The 21,116-nt window shown below is 43.9% G+C and overlaps 1 protein-coding gene across 4 annotated transcripts in view; it reads right to left on the bottom strand.

Moving 5' to 3' along the window:
• Window positions 1–21,116, bottom strand: part of LOC105560289 — a 64,258-nt gene that overhangs the window by 35,868 nt on the left and 7,274 nt on the right. For all 4 annotated transcript variants that reach the window (XM_012009273.1, XM_012009272.1, XM_012009271.1 and 1 more), the window contains exons 2-3: window positions 8,079–8,169; window positions 6,819–7,666 (exon numbers count right to left, since the gene is read on the bottom strand). In XM_012009273.1, the coding sequence (XP_011864663.1) occupies window positions 6,819–7,263 (445 nt within the window). In that variant the 5' untranslated portion in view covers window positions 7,264–7,666; window positions 8,079–8,169. The remainder of the gene's footprint in view (window positions 1–6,818; window positions 7,667–8,078; window positions 8,170–21,116) is intronic.

The following is a 21,116-nucleotide window of genomic DNA, read 5'->3' on the forward strand; positions in this document are numbered from 1 at the left end:
AGCGCCTTTTTTTTCCATTACAATCACGCGATGAGATTTCGAAGGTAAAATGAGGGGAAAAATAGAATGAAATAGGACGATTGCCGGCGGAGAAAATGCACACTCAGAAAGGATTTCTGTTACCGAGACAAAAATATTCTTGACGCATTTATATTTCTCACGACCTCATTTAGTATAAAAATATCAAAACAAAATCAATAATTCTTATTCTCCTCTATCGAATTAAAAAAGATTGACTTACTGTATTGAGACAAGAGTAACTTTATATATTCTTGCGTTTGGAATAAATTTTCCCTCCATCTTACGACGCACGAAGTTGGCATGACGATGTTCGACAAAAGACTATCATTTTATTCTAGATTTTATAATTTTTCCACTTAAGATTAAAATATTCTTTTCTCTATAATAAATATGATTGGCGCTATATCGATCCTATTTTACGATACGTTGAAGTGTAACAGCATTGGACGCGGAAATTTTTTCTGTGGGCACGGTTTTGAAATGCTGCGCGAATTTTATTTTATGCGATAGAATTTTGCAAAGAAATTGCCACTTTCACGTTTGATTGACACATATTGAGAATGTCATAGAAAATGTATTTACCCTCATATTCCCCGGAATCATTATGCATCCCGAAATCAGAATAGAACGGCTGATCCGAAGAAAATATTGGGAACAATTTCGGAGAGCACGGATTCAATTTGATAGAATTTACTTCGTAGAGAAATTGTTTCTTGTGCGTTTCTGACTGATATATTTATCGATGGTTACTCGATTTGATTTGAAAAAGATTGATCTCGATCGAACATGTCGAGATTGAATGATGGAGAATAAAATTTGAAGGGGTACAGACAATGTGTGAACGCAAATTCAATTCCATAGCGTATCTTACATTGAAAAATGTATAATCGGTGAAGAAACAAACAGGACATTTCCAATGTCTTTCTCGAGGGGAAAACCGCTGACCAGAATCTTGTACACCAATGCCCGCTAATGCCCAGTGGGCATTACTTAATCTTATTACCTTATTTTCTCTTATTGTATAATGCCCCAGCAAGGTCTAATGCCCAAACTAATGCCCAAAAATGCCCAGTAATGCCGCAAATTTGTACACCACAATGCCCTCAGCGGTTTCCCCCTCGGTCTTTCTATTGTAATATCCTTATCGTCATAAAGAGAGAGGGATGCGAATTCTTTACAAAACGACTTTTTTTTTCAATGACACTGAAGCTAATATACGACGTTACTTGACAAAAGTCTGGAAAAGCGGTGTTATAGGAAGGAACAAATTAAATTGTTACATTTCATTAGATTATCTGCGTAAAAATAGAAAAGCATGGTTAGCACCGGAAACCGACGAACGGAAGCTTGCAAGTGTCGAGGGGACTGGAACTTTTCAATTTTATTACTCTCAGCGCTTCGTTTAAGATCATCCCTTTCGTTCTATATATTTTCAGTACGCTCTCATCTCCTCTGGGTATAAATTGCACTGTAACACAAAACTATATTGTTTTCGTTCGGCTGAAACTCATTAAATTCTTCTGTGTTGTAATTTCAGTTACAAGTTTACTATCGTTCAATTATGGCGAAGCAGAAACACGTGTGTATTGTACGAGTGCGTATTTTGCGGTCAGAAGGCTAATCTTGTTAACTATCTAGTTTATAATTCAACCGGAAGTACAGGGTGCGCTCAGACTTGCCGAGCAGCGTGCGTGTTGCAGTAACGATAAGAAGAAACTGTACGTTCTTTCAGGACTCTGAGAGAAATGAAGTTGAGCGACGTCAGAGTCAAAACGCGCAACAATACGCCCGTCGATCATTACAATAATTCGGGCTAATCTGTCAGTAAGCAGGAATGCGCGCGATCGATGTTGTTTAATGATTCAGCGTAAACTTTCTCGCTCGAGAGCGCGCATTGTGAGGGCGATGTGGCGCATGGCCGGGCAAGGAGCGCGGACAGGGGCCTTTAAATACCCGGTTACCTGGATGAACCGTATCCAATAACAAACGTTCTTGGCACGGCACGCGCTTCCACGGGAGGCGGGGGGGGGGGACGGGGTTGCTTATGAAAGAAAAGGGTGAGATGGCACGAACGCGATAGAAATGGAGGAGTCCGCGTTGTACAGCGAAACGGCGTTTAGTCAGGGGTTGACCTGAATTCAGGTGGGGTGAATCAATATCCTGCCTGCCTGCCTGCCTGCCTGCCTGCGGGCTTGGCTGGCTGGCCGCGTGCTCCGTTCGCTTCGCACAGTTACCGTAGCAACCAGACTCCTTCCTTTATTAAAATATGACCCATGTCGTTTTCTGGGTACCACACCGTGTCGCACGTACGCGGCGATTAGGTAAAGATGGCCGGGGAACTGTTCTCGAGAACGCGGGGACTGGGACGTAAAATTTCTGTCGGCCGAAGCCGCATTGCGATTAACCGGCGGGCCGGTCGACTCGTCCGGCGGTGCAGGCCAAAGTGTAACAGCCTTCGTGAACTTCCAAGGGTGCAACCTTGATACCTGCGGGTCCCGTAGGTTCGACGAACCCGATCGCGCAGTGTCACGCGAACTATAAACTTGCTCTAGAGCAACTCTCATGGCCGTCCCCGACAGTCTTCGCGAGATTTGCATTAACGCGCATTAACGATGGACAACGGAAACGTGATTGGAGCTGGGAGGAGATTGGATCTTCTTCGTCTGTACATATTATTATAGTTGTCTGCTTTATGCTTTAATACGTAGGCTCAATTAGGATAATTCCGACGCTGGGATATCTTATAATGGCGAACGAGATGTTCGTTTGTACTCTAGTAAAAGAATATCCTAATCCAAAAAAATATTACTTCCCTCAAGAGAATTATTCATAAAAAATAATAAAAAATTAAAACATGCATTGCTTTAATTTAAGTATTTATAAAATATCAAAGAATATATAGATAATTTTAAATTAAAAAAATTTTATTTTAATTCTATTATATAAAATGTTTACTAAGATGTTTAACAGCGAAGAAAATTGGATTTCTTATTTAACAAAAACAATGGTTTCATTTAACAAATAATATTCTCTATCTCATGAAATCTTTAGTTGAATGTAGAAAATGTAATAATTTAAATTAATTTACTTAATATAATACATAGATTTATTTGAAATTTGATATTTTTATTTAAATAGAATAAATATTTGCTTCAGTAAAAAAATAATTTTAAGTAAATCTATTTACTTGGTTTAAAAAACATTTTTTTGTCAGTCTAGCGATATTAATAAGATTCTTAATGACGCTGTCGTTTGAAGAGACGAAAGGCTATTAAATGCTGCCGTAAATAAAAGAACAAATTCAGTACAACTGCGACAGTTAATAAGCTATTAACTAATTTTTTATCCTTGTTATATTTTCGATTCGTTAAAAGCGACAATTGAGTGTCTACTACACATGTTGAAATTTCTGATATCTGAGGCTCTCGCGGTGTATATGAATACTAGGTTTGGCTTCCGGGTCGGAGCCATATAAGCTTGCCATTTTATTCCGACGTTTCGTCAACATTTCACTTCGTCGGGGAGGAACAACATGATACTGAGTTGTTTCCCTGACAGGGATTTCTATATATTGTAATACAATGATTGACCACGTAGGGAGGATGGTAGAGAATAAAAGAAAGGAGGGAAGTGAATTTCATCTTGTGTTCGCCCTTTCAACGGTTCACCAAACGTCGGAATAACATGGCAAACTTACGTGGCTTCAATTTCGTAAGCTAAACCTTTTGAAATTTATTCCAACTTTTGTCACGCGTTCGCGGCGTGTAAAGATGATTACAGAAATTCGTCTTTTCTTATTTTAAGCATTGACAATCACCTTGTTAATAGTGAACAAGCGAATCTAAGATACGTCAATTACCGAGCTCGGATTCTTCGTAGCCTAAACAATTTTACATGACAACCGTCGACTGGAAAATACCGCGAGGTCCGCGATTATCTAGTCTCACCGATGTTACAATTATCCTTATTGATCCCGCCTTGCTGGCAATCGCCCCCGGAGGTAGGTCGCTATTTCGGGCGGAGATGCAGCCGTTAATTTTTAAACGGCCGGCTAAAAACAGAATTCAACAGCCGTCGCTGTATTAGCGGGCTTTGTTTACGTGGCGATTAATGTCGCCTCATCGAATCCGTCGCGTTTCCGTCGCGGATTGCCAGACTAGGCGGCAACGATATTTGGCCGCGCCGATGAACCGAATAAACATCCAGGTCAGCACACGTGATAGCCTCGAGAGATTGTTTGACGAGAGAGAAAGAGAGTGGGGGGGAGAGAGAGAGAGAGGCCGCTATACATACTCTAAAATCCGCTACGAGGCGAGGATCTATTTATACCGCGGTAACGAGCTCTTGTGTGCGGGGTTGCGCTCCTGCGAAACGGAGCTCGCGGAATTTCCTCGAGAACGCGCAATGTTCATCGGAGATATTCGAATTTGTACGGTCGAACGGCACGACAGGATAACGCCAAATGACTCACTCTACCGTGCACGTGCTCGGTAGGACGGCCGCGGGACCCGGTCAGATCAACAGAATAATATACTTTACGTGGCCATTAGCGGCTCCAGGCCGCGTCCATTCACTCTCACGCGAGAGCGTCTTTATGATACCAAACGTATTGGAGAGCGAGACGTCAGCCTTCGTTTCTCTCGCCAGACGCAAACGTGTAATGACTTAGACGATCCTGTTCATTTTCCTGGTACTTTGAATCCCGCTCGCTCCGCGTCTCGGTAGGAGCCTTTTGCGAGTCTTTTATCTTGGATATGATGTATTTACATCCGAGTATTACGGACCGATAGTCTCTGCCGTTCGACAAAGTGCGACAGTCTGAAGTTTCGCTCGTGATTTATTTGCGATAAAGTCGCTCGGCAATTGGCCGAAATTCGAACGTATTGCCGCGCGGTTCGGGGGATACTTGGCCTAATCCGATTTCACCGCGGTTCTTATGCCCGAGCGTGAGGGAGGGTTCATAAGTTTTCCACGATGAAGCGACAGTTCGGAGATCGGGGTCGATAGGTCAGGTGGGGTAGCAAGTGACAAAGACCGATCGCCCGAGAGTTCAGCGGAGTAATAGGCTCGCCGACCCTGCTTAGCCCCCCGCTATTTCCAACCGCTAATTAATCTTGATCCCCTCATCCGTAGCCCGCGGTGCCACACCGATTGTCAAGGTGGGATGAAAAAGGTCAGCCGTGACGGATTGTTTAGGGTGACATACGCGCAGAAAGATGCAGGTAACGAGAACAAGTGGCTTTAATTAATCCCGCGTCCGACGGTGGGCCGTCCGGTGTGATACATTAAGTAAAAGGTGTCCCGCACGCCCAAACTTGATCTTGCCCCTCGGCATTTTATAGAGAAGCGCCTCCGTCGCTCCCGCTAATGACGGATTCCTTGACTAAACTGGAGACAAGAATTCTCATAACAAAATGTCGAGAATTTAATAGCTTTTGTGTTGTGAGCGATTGAGGGCAAATTGCTTTTCGCCGACTAGAGAACACAAATTGATAACGAAACTTTATATTCTTCGTTTTAATTTCCCCGAGATAAACTTTAAATTAATAGCATTTTAATTTGGTTACTCCCGGAGTTATTTAATGTCAGGCATTAGAAAGTTATGACAAATCATCATTCCTCTCGACATTCTCGTTAAGGTAAAATCGATTTCCATCGCTTATTAAACATCGAGCCACCGTAATGGTCATTATCGTGAAAAACGGGGGTAAAAAGTTTCATTTACTTTTCCCCTTCTTCGTTCACACTGCGAGAGTTACTTAAACAATTTGCAGTATATTTAACGACGGACACGTGATACCCGCGCTGGTTCTCGGTACAATTCCCTGCGCGAATAAGCTGATACTTTTTACAAATCGAAATCATACGTTATTTCTATAATGAGATATGCCATTATGTCATCTCCCTTATACAGTTTGCCGATTTAAACCTAAGCCATTTTCGCTCGACAGCTATTAAACTTGTGTCAAGTCGAGACACGTAATACTCTAACTCACGTAGAAGTTTGAAGCTGCCAACAAGAAGTTATACGATTATACGGGCTCGTATACTAAATACATGGGTAATGCGAATCGTCGGCCAACTAATTTTTCAGTTTACAAATTTCCTGGCCATTATACGGTTATAACTTAGCCACACGAATATTAGCCCCCTCCTGGATACGCGAATAAAGAATCCGGTGAGATACGCTCGGGAGGGAAACGCGAAAGAAGCGCAGGCAATTCTCTGTACGCGCGTCGTCCTCTGAAAATTAAGCTCGTAGACATATTTCTCATCCGCTAAGCCGGAAGCACTGGAGGCGCGATAAAATACGCAGTCACTTTCTTAACTTCGCTCCGCCAGACTTTATGCACGCCCCGTTCGGAAACGCATAAACGATTTATTTGTCCCTTTTGTTATTAAAGAACAAATACGAATCTAGGGCATGGATGTGGACAGCCTCTCCTTGTAATTCTATTAAATAATCTTATGTATTCACGATTTAATAGAATTACAAGGAAAGGCTGTCTACATCCTGCCTTAGACTCGTATTGGCCATTTGTTGTTTAGTTCCAATGAGAGTCCGACTATTCCTTTCATTATTATTTTCTTTATCGAAGATGCAAATGTGAAATGATATTATACTTTGCACGAGCGGAAAGCTTGTCGAGAGAAGTTCCGCTCACGATTCCGGCTAGTGTCTCAAAATCAGGCGAGTTTCCAAGTTCCGCTTTAAAAGTGCTAACGTCGAGAATTTACGCAAGTCTCGCGTGAGAGCGAACGGGCGCGATTTCGCGCGATCGCGGAAACGCACTTACCCGTCTGGACGAGCTTGAGCGCGACGCCATTGTGCTGCTTGAGCGACTCGTTGAGACTCGGCTGCGTGAGGTCCTTGAGGGGATGGTTGGCGGCTTCTTCGGAGCCGGAGGCACGATTATTTTGCATAGTCCTGGCCTGCTGTTCCTCGTTTCGACGTCCTTTCCTACCGGCGTCGCCGCCGCCGTCGCCGTTACGCACGATTTGCTTCCTGCCGGCCGCCGTCTGACTAGTCTCTCGCTTTTTCTCCTTGCGTCTGCGGACGTCGTTCGCGACGACGATTCGCTGCTGCTGCTGCTGATAATGCTGTTGTTGCTGATAATACTGCTGATTTATCTCCTCGTAATCGACGTTCACCGCTGCGCCGTTGACAGTCAATGGCACGGACCGCCGAATCGGATTTTCATAGATACGCAGGAGCTCGTCCGCCGGATAGAAGACGTACATGCCCAGAAATCGTCGCTCGCGTAGCCGTTATCGCTACTGTTACTGCCGCAGTACCGTTGGCCGCGGTCGTGGCCGCTGGCGTAGCCGACGCCGTCGCGGTTTCCGCTATTGCACCCGTTGCTGCCGCCGCTGCTGCTGCCGCTGCTGTTGCTGCTGCTGCTGCTGCTGCCGCCGCACTTCTCGGATCCGCGCGAGCCAACATCGCTGTCCAACGATACATCCTCGGTGATGCTGCGTGCGGGAACGATATCGGCGCCGGTCAGGAGACGCATGATTTTCTTTCTTTCTGAGCGATTAAAGCGTCGCCCCCGCGATGTATCGCCGGCTGCCGCGCGTGCGACGCGACGTCCGCCTCGTTATCGCCGTCGTTGTTTTTCCGCCACGCCAACGCGCCGTCGATGCACTGCAAACGGCCAGGAATAATCGATTTTCGATCGCGTTTCCCCGATCGGCCCGAGCATATCCCGATAATCCTTCATTCCCCACGAAAAGCACGGATTCTAAAAAAAAATTGCCGCTAGACTGCTCTCGTTTCCTTGCCTTTGAATTATTTACTTGTTTTACAGAGCACAGCACACGAGAGGGAGTTGCTGATTTAACATAAATGGAAACAAAATGAGAGCTCTCTCTGCCAAATTATTTTTATTTGCATACAGGAAACTTGAAACGGTCGTGTTTTCTTTCTAAAAAAAAAGAAATCAATCGATTTATCACGCATTGTTTATTTCGCCGTCGCGCGAGAACGAAGAAATCAAGATTTTTGTCGATTCTTTTCGCGATCGACTAAATCGATTATTCGGAGTGGCCATTCTTACAGTATATTTTATTGGCGATTGTTCTTGACTAGCTGCGATAAGACGTCAGAGCTTCGGACTACATCGACGGGAGTATCCGAGGCCCCTTGGGCTGAAACAGAAAGATTTCGGACGATAAGAGTTAGTTCGATATCCATTCGCGCTTTCCAGGCAGTTGCGTGTCTTTCACCTAATCGCAGCTTTGTCTTGTCGAACAGAGTAACGTAACTTCTTGAGATAAGGCAGAACTCGTTCCTCTTTAATTTCATGTAACGTCATTGAGGATATTATTATTCTACACGTCTAATTTGATTTTTTTTTAATGGTATAAAATGTTGAAAGATGACGTGGATAAACATCTTTAGGGTATATTCCCGTTGGAGAAACTTTGCTAAAGGATGAAGGGAGAGTGATTGCCTGTCGGCTGTTTTTCGCGAAATTTTCGAGTCTGCGAAAGCTTATAATTCAGACGAGATAAACAAAACTTTCCTCATCATTTTGATGGGAGAAAAGTATTGTTATCCTATAACACTCGTTCTTTATTACTTATTTTGAGACGTGTACTTCGATATGTTCGAAGTGGGGCAATTTAAAAAAGTAAAAGATCGCCGGCACGACGTGCCAGCTTTTACGGGAAATTTCGGAACCCAGGCGCACGCATAATTCGGGAAGAATAAACAGGCTCTCTCATTGTTTTGATGAGCGGAAGTAGGTCTTGAAAATATTTAACGTCCGCCTCTCTTTATCGTTCTTTTGCCCCTCTATTCCACTTGAAAACATACCCACGCTCCGATCTGGGCGCGTACGTCTTGCACGTCCGGCATACAAATCGCACGACAATTCGCAAGAACTCTGTGGCTCGTGCCCAGGAGTTCGAAACGCTAAAAAGCGCCGCGCGGTAACGGAGCAGCTTGGGAAAGGTGATGCGCCGTATACGTACACGCGTATGCACCTGTAGAATTTATATCTCTATGCATTCGCACGTGCGCAACTGAGATAAACGGTTAGGAGCCGTAAAAATACTTTGACGAATTCTCTCGCGCCCCGCCGGGACGATCGTGTCGCGAATTCTCTCGGTGTATTAATATATATTGCATGATTCGCGGATTATATCGCGTGTTATATAAATACCACGCGCGGGTTTACATGCACTTTTCGATGTGGGAACCGGCGCACGTGCCCCGCGAAAGAAACATATCAATCAATCGTGTTAACACTCGGAGACCCGCCCGGCCGATAGTCACGTACCAGGACAACTTGGTTAAGTTGTGCGTGGAAATATATACATAGTATGTTTAGCGCGTTACCAATGAAACACATTAAAATGTGTGTGTGCGTGTGTGTGTCGTACGGATTTTGATTACATTTGCGAGATATGTATTTTTGCGGACTATAGAGAGATTATTTCTCCTTTCTCTATTTCAGTTTGATTATCAAATTATTCATATACGCGCATGTACATTTTACGTGTGCATACATATAGACGTACATATACACAGGTACACATGCCATTATAGAAATTGTTTTTGGGGCAAGGACGAATTGCATAAAGGGATTTTATTAAATGAATTAAATTCGTATCGATAACAATCCATCAACTGTTGCGAGTAAGACGTGTAAGAACATCCGTACATATATATATATATACATATTAATTTTAATGGTCAAATCTATATGGCGTGTTAAAATTACAAAATATATTTTGGACTTGGGAGAATTTCAAGTGAAGCTTTCAGGCAATTAAGGGTTAAAGAGAAGGAATTTCATGGCTCCCACGCATTAGCTTTAACGAAAATACAATGTGATATTTTTTCCTCCAATTTCAAGTTATTTAATTTCACTTTATCGCTACGGGATTTTTATTTGAACGTTGATTACGGGTATGTCCAAAATTGGAAGTTAAACGACTATTAGAAAAAAATGCCCACTCCAGTTTTTGTTGGGGGAAAAAAATTGACTTTAAATCGAAAGTGCGCGCGTGGGAAAACAAAGGACAGATCGCGTGCGTTTTTTTATTCAAATTAAAATTTAGCTCAACGGCACGTGCTCTCATTTTTTCGAGCAAATATGTCCAAAGCTTGTGTATATTTTAATCCAGTATCGATCATCGAACGAGGGAGGCCGATCGAATTTTGGGCATATCCCCGGGTGCAAGTGGAGAATATACGTGTACACACACACATACGTGTAGGATAGATAATTACAATTTCGTTATAATGGACAGCCACGCTAATGACACTTTAAAATCACTCTTGGCGCGATATAAATTAATACATATCTCCGTTCTTTTAAGGACCGCGCGCAGCGCGGTGACGGTAATCATATTTTTGTGTCATAATGCACGGCCTGCATTTAAGCGCTCGCGGACTAAATCATCTTTTTTCGGCCGTTAAAAGCGCGGAAATCCCGTTATGCAATGGGATTATGTCATTCCCGCTGTGGCGTATCCTTCTCAAATTGCCGAAACGCCGAAGTGCCTTCCGTTCTACAAGAAGTTGCTCGCCATAAATACTAAAGCTTTTTCGAAACTCCTTAAATCGAGACTCTTAAAAAATCATAACTCTTGCACAGAGTTTCAACACACCATTTGGCTTCTTAAAGATTATGTTATTTCTTTCAACGTGACGGAATGAGCCACCGGACGGAATAGTTCAAGCCGATAAAAATGCAATTCTCGCGTTCTAAAGTGACTTTTGTGTGCCAAAAATTTGAAGGAAAAACATAAGTAGTCCATTTCTAAAAAAAGAGATGTTACCAGCAAATAATTCAGGAAAAAACATTTGTAAAGTGCAAAATACCTTTGTAGGAGTACAAATAAGACTCCAACTATCGTTCAAGTTTCTTACATCTAGATTTACTATGCGTTAAGAGTAGATATTTAAGTATTTCCAATTTCATGCACTTTTGTCTAAGATTGTACGTCCAATACATCCTTAATCGTTCATTCAATCAATACCAATAAGCCCGCGGAATAATACGCAAAACGTAGCAACAGTCACGGAACAAAGTAATGTACAATAAAATATTAAGTACGGGGAATTTTCCATTGCGTAGGCAGGCCAACGAATTCTCAACGTTTTTTTTGTTGTTTTTCACTCGGCGCGGTGACGTACGACGTTTAAGCGGGCCAACGAATTCTCAACGTTTTTTTTTGTTGTTTTTCACTCGGCGCGGTGACGTACGATGTTTTTGCGTGCCATCGTGTACTTGAAGGTCGCTGCGCTCTCAATCGCTCGCCGAACGTCGAGCCGGCAGGCAGTGGCGAGAGTCGCTCCGTGCGTGTCTTTACTTTTGCGTTATCGGTTTCCAAGACTCGATCGCGACGAATGCAGGGATGAAACGCTATCGATTTGTACACTTTTATCAGTAACAAGTAACGTTCCTCGATTAATTATTAACTTTCTACAACTTGTAATGAGAAACGAATTGCGTGTTCACGCGACGGCTCTTTATCAACGTACACAGAGATATTTTACGAGACTAACTCATCTAAAATGTGAATGCGTGGTACTTTGTCGCGGTTACATCTCGTTTACGCACCGCGCTTTTAATTATCTGTCGATTTCGTGTAATCTGTTCCATTTTCGGGAAGAGAGAGAAACTTGTGCGACTTAGGCGTTCGCGCTGTAATTCTGTTGTTCTTCGCAACTAATTTGTATAACAAAAAGTTACGCGATATTTGTTAACAATATTTCGTGCGTTTCGCGGTATTTCACATCGCGTACGGGAGTGCCGAAATTTCGCGCGATCGATGATTTTCGCCAAGTGTTGTGTGAGTGTTGTGCGAATGCAACAAGGAAATCTGAGAGGAGGAGGCGGCCTGGAAGGCATCGGGCAACGGCGAAGAAATGGTGAGGTAAGTGTCTTGCATTGCATTTTTATGTTATTTGCTACTTGTGTGAAATAAACCGGTCCCTGTTTTTATTTTATTTATTCAAATGATTCGAAGTGTTAGAGACCAAACCATACGCATAAAATTGTGTGAGTTTATATTTAAAAGAAAGACTTTTTCAGTATTCTATCTAATTGTTTTAATAAATACCTATCTTAAAAATATAAAATATTAAGTATATTTGATACAATAATTTCGATTTGACATAATTAGCCTATAATAATCATATACATATTTGTGTTTTTGCAGTTTGACATATAATTTAACGGCGTACAACTCTGCTGTTGCGAATCCTATCAGTGAGTGATAAATTTCTCTTTACTTTAAATTGACGTTGCACACACAATTACTTATTTGCATGTATACGAGTTTGTAAAACCATGCAATGCCCAATTACAAATTGCGCGTTCTGTCATTTCTAGTAGGTTTAGAAAATAGTTGATTTAGCAGAAAAGATTTGCACGAATAGCTTCCGCGAAACATAAGAATTCTAATAACACTACGGGTTCCTTTGTTCCGCGCAAACAGGAAGATGAGAAGCGAAATTATGTAAGCGTTACGGAAATTTTGTTAACTTTACACAGTCCCTGTGTGTATACAATAAAATAGGGTGGGATAAGAAGTTCCGCGTATGTGGAAGAAATGTGGAAGAGATTGCTCAGACCCTCCATCTCCCCGTGCGAAACGTGTGCGGGATGTGTGCAGATCTCATTTACGAGAGGATGTATACGCGGAAAATTGCATTCAGGCTGATGAATCGCGGTACCGCGCCGATATTAAAATTCGCATGCGGCACGCGCGCACGGGAGCTCAGTCCCTTTTTTTCTCTCACGGTGACAGCGCATATTGTAAGCTTCTTGAAATGTAATTATGTCGCGAAGGGGTCGAGAAAAAGAGATGCGCTTCGGAGGTTGGTTCGCTGATTGAGAGAGCAGACCGGCGCGGGGACCGTGTAGCGGGGAACATTTGACTGTACTTTAAGCGACTGTACTTACGCTCGTTAGGAGCAATGTAAATATGTCTCCCGGAAATTTGTTGTAATTCTTTGTAACACAAATTTCGCGGGATTATTTGCGCCCGAGTGCCCTTCTAGATGTTGTATTTATGACGTTAAACTTACGGAAAGGGCACTTTGAGTGCTTGTAGACTGTCTCATTAGCGACGTGAAACTTTGTTGATGCGTACTATTCTCTCTCTCACTCTCTCTCTTGCCCAACCAGCACGAAAAGGTATTTAAAATGAGAAAAGACTCGGGAGATTGTGAGATACAAATCGACACGATTATCTTCGGCAATCGTGCAACTTACATATATCATAACATTTAATTTTCACGCACTTTGGTTACTTTTTTAACTACTGTTTCGTTTTTTGATCAACTTTCTGTGCAGGCGAATTATGTCATTTATATTAATAGTCGGATAAACAATATAATAAATGAGCATATAATAGAAGTATGAGTTGGCGAAAGTAAATTTGAAATGTTTTACGGTAATGTATATTAATTATCGCAGTCTTCGCGCGCATAATTGTTTCGGCGTGACACGCAGCTTCGGAGTCTCCGCTTTAATAGGAAAAAAGTGCCGCAGCAAAGTGGCTGGATCTCACGTTGAGTATTCTTGCGGGCCCTTTTACTTTCTCGAAATTAAGGCATTATCACTTACAGTGTTGCTTTGCCCATCGGCTTAAATTTAACTTGGAGTGGTATCGCGCGGGGCGTACAAAAGGGGTTTACACGCGAGAGCACCGAATACAAACCTCATCGATCGGCTCGAAATGTTGTCGGGACGCGATCGAAGCAACAAGCTATTTCGTGAGTTTCCATTGCGTGACGGACCGGGGGGAGAGAGAGAGCGAAGGAGAGAAAGAGCGAGAGGGAGGAGAGAGAGGAGGAGGAGATACAGTTTGGAATCCACGAACTTGGCGTAATTACTGGGTCGAGTGGAGTGTGAAACGATGTATACCCACAGAAAGCTTCAGTCCCGATGCCCTGGAATTGGAGGGTTGCCAGAGTAACGGTGTTTCAATAAGGATCTTTTGCTGTTACATTCTAGGCTTTCAGAGCGCCTTTCAAACCACAACTTTTCAAAATAGACCCGTCCCGTCGCGCGCGAGTACGGGGCGTTAATTATTAAATATCATTCTCGTTTCGCGCCAAGTGTTCCAGATTTTTATCTCGCTAGCTCTCCTTGAATTCCACGCTACTGATTTTCTCGTAGTCGATTTTTCCCTCGCACCGAGAGAAGTAAAAACTACCGAAACGAAAGAAATATATTTCTTGGTTCAACCGGATGCTGCGCTCAGTGGCTGCTGAACAAATATCTGTTAATTCACGAAAAACTTATTAAATCAAAAATATATACGTGAACTATTGCTAATTCAACACATTCAATGATATCAATATTTTTTTTCTTCTCGGTGTAGAAAAGTGCTGAAGTGGGTCAGCGGTTTCTGCGCCGGTCGCGATTTAATAAGGAATTTTGGGAATTTAGCGCAGGTGTAAGCGGAAATCCGCCAATTTATTTGACTTCCGCCTGAAATGGCTGTCAATTATAATACAATTTTATTGTACAACTTAAGTGCCAATTATAAAGGTACAAAAAGTGTCGAAGAAGATGAGCTTGAAAGTTAAAATTTTCACGAAAGAAATCTAATACCTTTGTAGAAACAATATCATTAGTGAAATATGCGATCATGTATACACCGTGTCCGACGGTTATAGACCCGTGTACTAAATTAGTTGTACTGAATTACTCAAAAGCGCGGCGGCTCGAGAATGTGACAATTGCAAAACGCGACGAGTCTCTCCCCCGCGTTTCTCGAATACCGCATGTGCATTTTCTGCAGCACAATTAATATTTTAAATTACATTTTGCACCGCGCCGCGCCGTCCTTAACAACGGTATCATGACATTTAAGCGTTATTCCTGTGACGTTGCGTTTTCCATCTAATTATAAATAAATGCTGCCACAAGCGTCCTTAATTACTGCACCTGCTCTAGTCTAAATAAGAGGCGCAGCGTCTGAATAGAGTCACGTTGTAAAATGCAGAGGACAAGAGATCTGCTCTCCTCCGCTTTGGCCGAGTATTTTTTTTTCTTTACCAGCCACGAAGAGAAAGATCGTGGCTGATAACTACGGCCGTGAACCCAATTAATTGAACATCATCTTCGGCTGGCACCTCGTTTCGCTTCTGACTCCATTCGGGATTTCCAATAATTCTGATATCTCGACAAGAAATCTGATTAGGCACCCTGGATACTTCTTACGGGCTTAACGTACAATGGCAGCGTCGCGTATTTCTCACCCGCGAATGATATAAAGTTAAACGAAAAACTCGGTGAAGAAATTGGTCCCGGTTTAAAAATAGGTTTGCGATTTCGACACATTTATGGACGTCCGTTTACGGCCCCTTTCACAAAGAGTCGATAACATCGTTAAACACACAACGATGGTAATGAGGAAAAAAAACCATAACTTTGGCGTGAATTATTTTTGAAACGTTTATTTCTTTATTTGCTGAAATCAATTTGATTTACAAATAAAAAGTGGACCGCTCGGGCGAACTGGTCCTTGCTAAGAAACATTGAAATACCTCGACTTGGTCATTATAATCTCATATCAAATTTACGAGCGGCTCTGACTGTTCCTCGCGTGTACAAAGGTAGGAAAAGGGAGAGAAAGAGGGAGCACGCGATCGACAAAAATATCTCGGTAGCGTCCGAAATAAAACGTGCGCCAGAAGAAGGGAGGGAGAGAGAGAGAGAGAGTGCTGAGACGGGGGCCAAGACGCGACATGACTTCCAACGACGCTCTCGACTCTTCGCGCGCGTATAATGCGAATTTTTTTATTGCATCACGTCTCGGCGCCGCGAGACATCGCGTCGCCGGATCGGGACAATAACGGCGGAACGCCGCATTGTGCGGCGGAACACATATACGTTATTTATCCCCCGTCCGCGCGATAACCACACTTGAGCGCGCTCGCGCGTTGTCGACGGCGCCGAAAATACACGCGGGTCGCTCCGCGCTCGAGTGGCCGAGAGAGGAGCGGTCGGATATCGAAAAATTCGCGATGTGCCGCGCGGCGGCGAATAATCGCGGGCGAAACGATAGCGGGGCGTCGTCGCGACGGGACGGACGCCAGACGCCGCGCGTAGGGCGTTTTCCGTCATGTGGAAATGCACGGGCTTTTGCGGACCGGTGGCTGGCGGTCGTTCTTGTCAGTGACCGACGGCTAAGAAAAGCTTCTGCAGGCTACGCGCGACGTATATCGGGTGGCGGGATATTTCCACGAGTGTACGACCGCATCGCACACCGGCGATGCGCTTCAAGTAAACCGGAATGCTGTAATGCGACTGTAATCGGTCAATTCAGTCAGACACATAAGAATCAACCGATCATAGTCGACTATTCTTACGACTGCGACTTTACGACTTCTATGTAGATTTTGTAAGTCTTAAGGAATTAACTAATCACAATCGACTATTCTTCTCCTCATACTTGACTGTGAGTGGTCAATTTCTCAAGGCTCAGGTCTTGAATCATCTATTGTAGACTGGGACTCGAGCCTCCTCTCACAAATTGACTACAACTGATTGTTCAATTCTTATGTGTCTGACCGACTTGACCAATTACAGTCGATTAGCCTTACGACCGTGATTCTGAAACTGGCATTGTAGACCCCCCATAAAACGTAGAAATGCCGCGCACGACGGACGTACAAATTTCCTTCTGACGGCGAAATTTACACCGGCTTGAATATACCTCGTCGCTAAACAAACAGATAGTATTGTTCCCTCACAACGAGAAAATAATCGACTTGGAGTGGAGCCATTGAGTCGCGAACGGCGGTGTAAGATCGCGCTGATAAGTCATACGTTTTATGGGACGTTCGGTACACACACACCGCGTTCGTGTATATTTATAGGATATAAACCTTGCTGTCCTTCTCAGTGAAATCTCGCGCGACAAGCGAGAGTGATTCGAGTATAATTTTACGGACTCTGATACAATTATCCGTTTACTGCAGTATTTAAACTCCTTACCGTCAACGCTGTTAGAAATGCACTTTTACTCGTAGGTTTTACTGCATTGCCTGCAATAACGACGCCCAGTTGCGAGCTTGTTTATTATACGTTGATAAATGGCCCTTGTATCTCCTCGAGGGAGCTTGATGAATTTCTCGGACGTAAAATACCGAATTAAGCCGCTTCGATTCTGAATCTTGGCCGGGGAGCCAGCGCGTTATACTTTCATGACGCGAAAGCCAGATAAGACTCGAAAGCTTCACGCCCAATTAGACTCTTCCGCGAGTGGTGCACTTGAGGAAACGTGTTAGCGCGGACTGCAAACTGCGCACGGTTCAGCTCTCTTTTATTGCTACACTCCGTCTGGCGAGGCGCCTTTCCAGAGGCGGCTGCCACTCGCGTTGTAGCGAAATTCCGCGAGTCCCACACCCTCGCATCGCCTCCGAAATGTTCTCCTAGAATTATTCTCGTCACCATTACGGCGTGACGGAGGTAGAGGCTCGCTTCCGATATATGCATGAAATTATCGTGACCGACCAGCCGGCGGGGCGCTTGCCACTCGAAAAGTAGCGGGAATGTCGTTGCCATTGTCGACGAGAGTGTGTCAGATTGAATTACGTGCTCGACGGTATACTTTTCGGGCTGCAGCTCGAAAAGATTTTCGAGTCGCGCGGCTCCAGCTCGGGTACGTTCGTGTAGGGAGGGCATTGTAAATGGAAATGAGCCGGCTATAAGCGTACCCGGTCACCGCGGTTGAGGGAAAAGGTAGGAATATGCCCACGTATCCGCGTATTCTTGATCCTAACACGCGGAATTTTGCGGATAACGCTTATCTGTAAAATCACATATTTATAAAGAAAGACTTTTATGCATAATCCCACCGTGGGAATAAATCCATAGAAATTGCCTCTTGAATAAAGAGCGCCTCGATCCGAAAGTTTCGGCTGTAAATACTCCATTCGGTTGTACAATGTACCCGGGGCAGATTATCCAATTACTCAAATCCTTTCAAGATCGAATCGCTATTATTGAGCGCGTTTATTTATTTTCATCGCGCGCGAAACTCGTTTTTTCCTTTTTTAACTCGATCGCGCGAAATATCAGTGAATTTCCGCATTGTAATGCGATTGATTTCCTGTCAATTTCCCGCGATGATTAACTCGGTGCTGATTTAATTGAATTCGCGGGTTTCGGACTCTTCGGATATTAGATCCGGGATCATCCGGGATGACGCGGATTTGTGTAATCGGATATTAAATCAACTAGATATTTACAATCTTAATACCCGGCTCGCAATATTTCCCGGCTTTTCAGCGGCAAGCAGCGACGACAGGCTCGCGATATCACGGCGCGTTCTTTCGCAAATGAAAAGTCCTCGCCACGAGATACGTCGGCATTAACGTACAGCTTAGTATTAAGGGCGCGTTCTGAGCGTTCCTTTAAGGAGGGGCGAAGAACGAAGGCGGTCGCCCTTTACAATGGTAATCTATGCCACAATTTGCAATTACAAGCGGCGGGAATGCCAAGAATGCCAGCCGTTTCTATACAGCGCTCCTACATCATGTATCTCAGTCACATATCAAGCATATCGACGTTAATTCTCTCGACGTTGTTTACCGGGCTAGTTTCGAATCATTAAGAGGCAGCACGAACTCGAGTGATGTGCGTGCACGTTGCGAGCTTATCACTCGCTATCGGCTGCTATTAGCGTATAAAAACTTTTGCACAAGTCTGGTTTAACCCTTTGAAGCATACATTTTTCTATTGAACCATTTTTCGTGAAACTTTGTGTAGAAGAGTTTTTGGGGTCGCTGAATCCGTTATCAGATTTTCAGAATTCAAAATAGCGGAATTCAAAAGGATAATCGTTCAACTGTAATTCAACTGTGCTAAGAAACACTGCAGCAATATAAAGAATTAATGTATGGGAACGTGGGTTAACCACCGTGCTTCAAAGGGTTAATTTCACGCTGAAATACGGCAAGACTAAAATTTTTATAATTAAGTCTTTTAAATTCTCATATACCTACATGATTGTATAAGTTCAAACGTTGTTCAATAGGTATCAATTATAAATAGAGTGTATTTTCGCGTGACACGCAATGCTCGAAACTTTGTCGATAGCACGAGGGGAAAAAGTACAGCTGCTCTTCCAGATGGGGAATTTAAATTGATCGCAGGAGTAAAGTTTATCTCTTCTCCTCCCCCGCCCCGAAAAAATTTGGTTTCATCCCGGAATTTAGCATTCGTAGCCGGGCAGGTAAAGCCCCCGCCAGATCTTTCGGATCGCACGCGCCGCGGTGGAGGACGCCAATCCTGCGCGGCGACGAGGGGGTTGTAAGCCGAGGGGATGGCGACGATCCGGCGTGAAAATAAAGCGATACCCCGGCGTGACGCACGTAGTACGATCCGCGCGTATCCGGGGATCTTGATGGATCTGACGCAGCTGATCGCGATAAAGCCTAGAGTAGAGCGCGAGGTGGCCCGCGAGCAGAGTCGCTTGGCAAGAATAAACTTGAAAAAGCGCGAGAGCGCGCGCCCGATGCCAGAATGGAGCCGCGCAGATTGGAACCGAGTCAGGGTGGTACGAAAAGGTCAGCCCTCTCGCGCGCCGAAACGCACGGTACCCTCGCGTATACGTATGTAACACCGTTCCAATTTATATCGCATTTGCATGACGCTCCTCTCAGCCGCGGCTGAATTACCCGGCCGCGCTGTCCACTCGACCGTCCGCGAGAACGAAATTACTTCTTCGCGCGCGGAGCGCCGAAACCCAGCGCATAAATTGAACATACATTTTCCCCCGTTCGAGCGTGTTTCTAGCCATAACGTATGCGCGACAGGTCGCCTTTGCACATCGGTCGCCGCGTCTTGCAAATTGCACGCCGCACATGCGCCCTGACCTACATGATTAAGAGGACAGATATAATTTAGCATGTCAAATTGTAATCAGTTTGTTCCGCGCGGCCCCCCCCCTCCCCCCGGCTTGTTTTGCGAATTTAGACGAAAGATCGAAATGCCGAAGTAACGTTCTAATGCGAATTGTGGAGCGGATATCAATTATTTCCGTCTGAAAATGACATCTGCATACTTTAAGAGCGAATAATTAAATTTTCATCGGTTTTGCAAGGGCTGTTGGTATTGGTGAACAATCCGCGTCGGTAGTTTTAATTAAAATTTTATGAAAATGTACAGGTTTTGCAGGCTGATCGAAAAGTACTTGGTTATTAAAATAGTCCCTTCGGGGCCATTCTAATTAAACGTGTTGGTTGGCCCCGCATAATTAGCCGAGGAACCGTCCCGGTCTCTATTTGCGGCCGCGAAGGAAGAAAATAGGGGGAAATTCCATTGATTTTCTCTTTATCTGCCGAGTTTTCGATTGCCCGGCGATATACTTAAACCCACGCAATAAGATTTAATCGAGAGCAACTAAGTACACTCAGAAATGTACTCCATTAGACGATACCCTCGGCACTTTGCAATAAAATCCGGAAACATTGAAGAATAATGGCGAAATGACCCCCGCGTTCCCGCTCGCATTACTCGAGGTAGAATCGCCGCGAAGCCATTTGCAGTCGGATATAATTTAATAAACGGGAGGGAAAAAAAGTACGTGCCATCCACTCTACGATAGGCAGCACTCTCGATCGTGTTTCGAAATCATTTTCTTTGCCGATTTCACCTCGAGTTATTACCTCTTTTAATCCACTAGCGAAATTACCTCCCCCGATAGCGAATTGTCGAGCGGCGACTCAGACTCCGCGCTGTTCATTTTTCTTCCTAGTCTCTTCGTTATGTCGCTCTAGAGATTCGCATTATGTAAAGTACAAAGTGAGTCACTTAACTTGACCGCCCTAAATTACTCGTAAACTGTTCGTTTCGTGAAAAAATTATATTGAACAAAAATTGCATGCTAACGAGGGCATATAACGTAGTAATCTGCTTTCGTTGTCTTGCTTTTTTTTATCGAGATATGAAGATCACAAAATCATATATGATTCCTCGAGTTATCCTGCACGGTAAAAGTTAAGGGACAGTTATAAAAGGTCAATAGTTTGCGAGATTTATGTTCTACTTTATTCCGGCATATTTTTACATGAATTATAAAATACTTCTATTGATTTTTTTGACAACCACACC

Source organism: Vollenhovia emeryi, unplaced genomic scaffold, assembly GCF_000949405.1.
Source record: "Vollenhovia emeryi isolate VEMERY1.0 unplaced genomic scaffold, V.emery_V1.0 DF939234.1, whole genome shotgun sequence".
NCBI lineage: Eukaryota > Metazoa > Arthropoda > Insecta > Hymenoptera > Formicidae > Vollenhovia > Vollenhovia emeryi.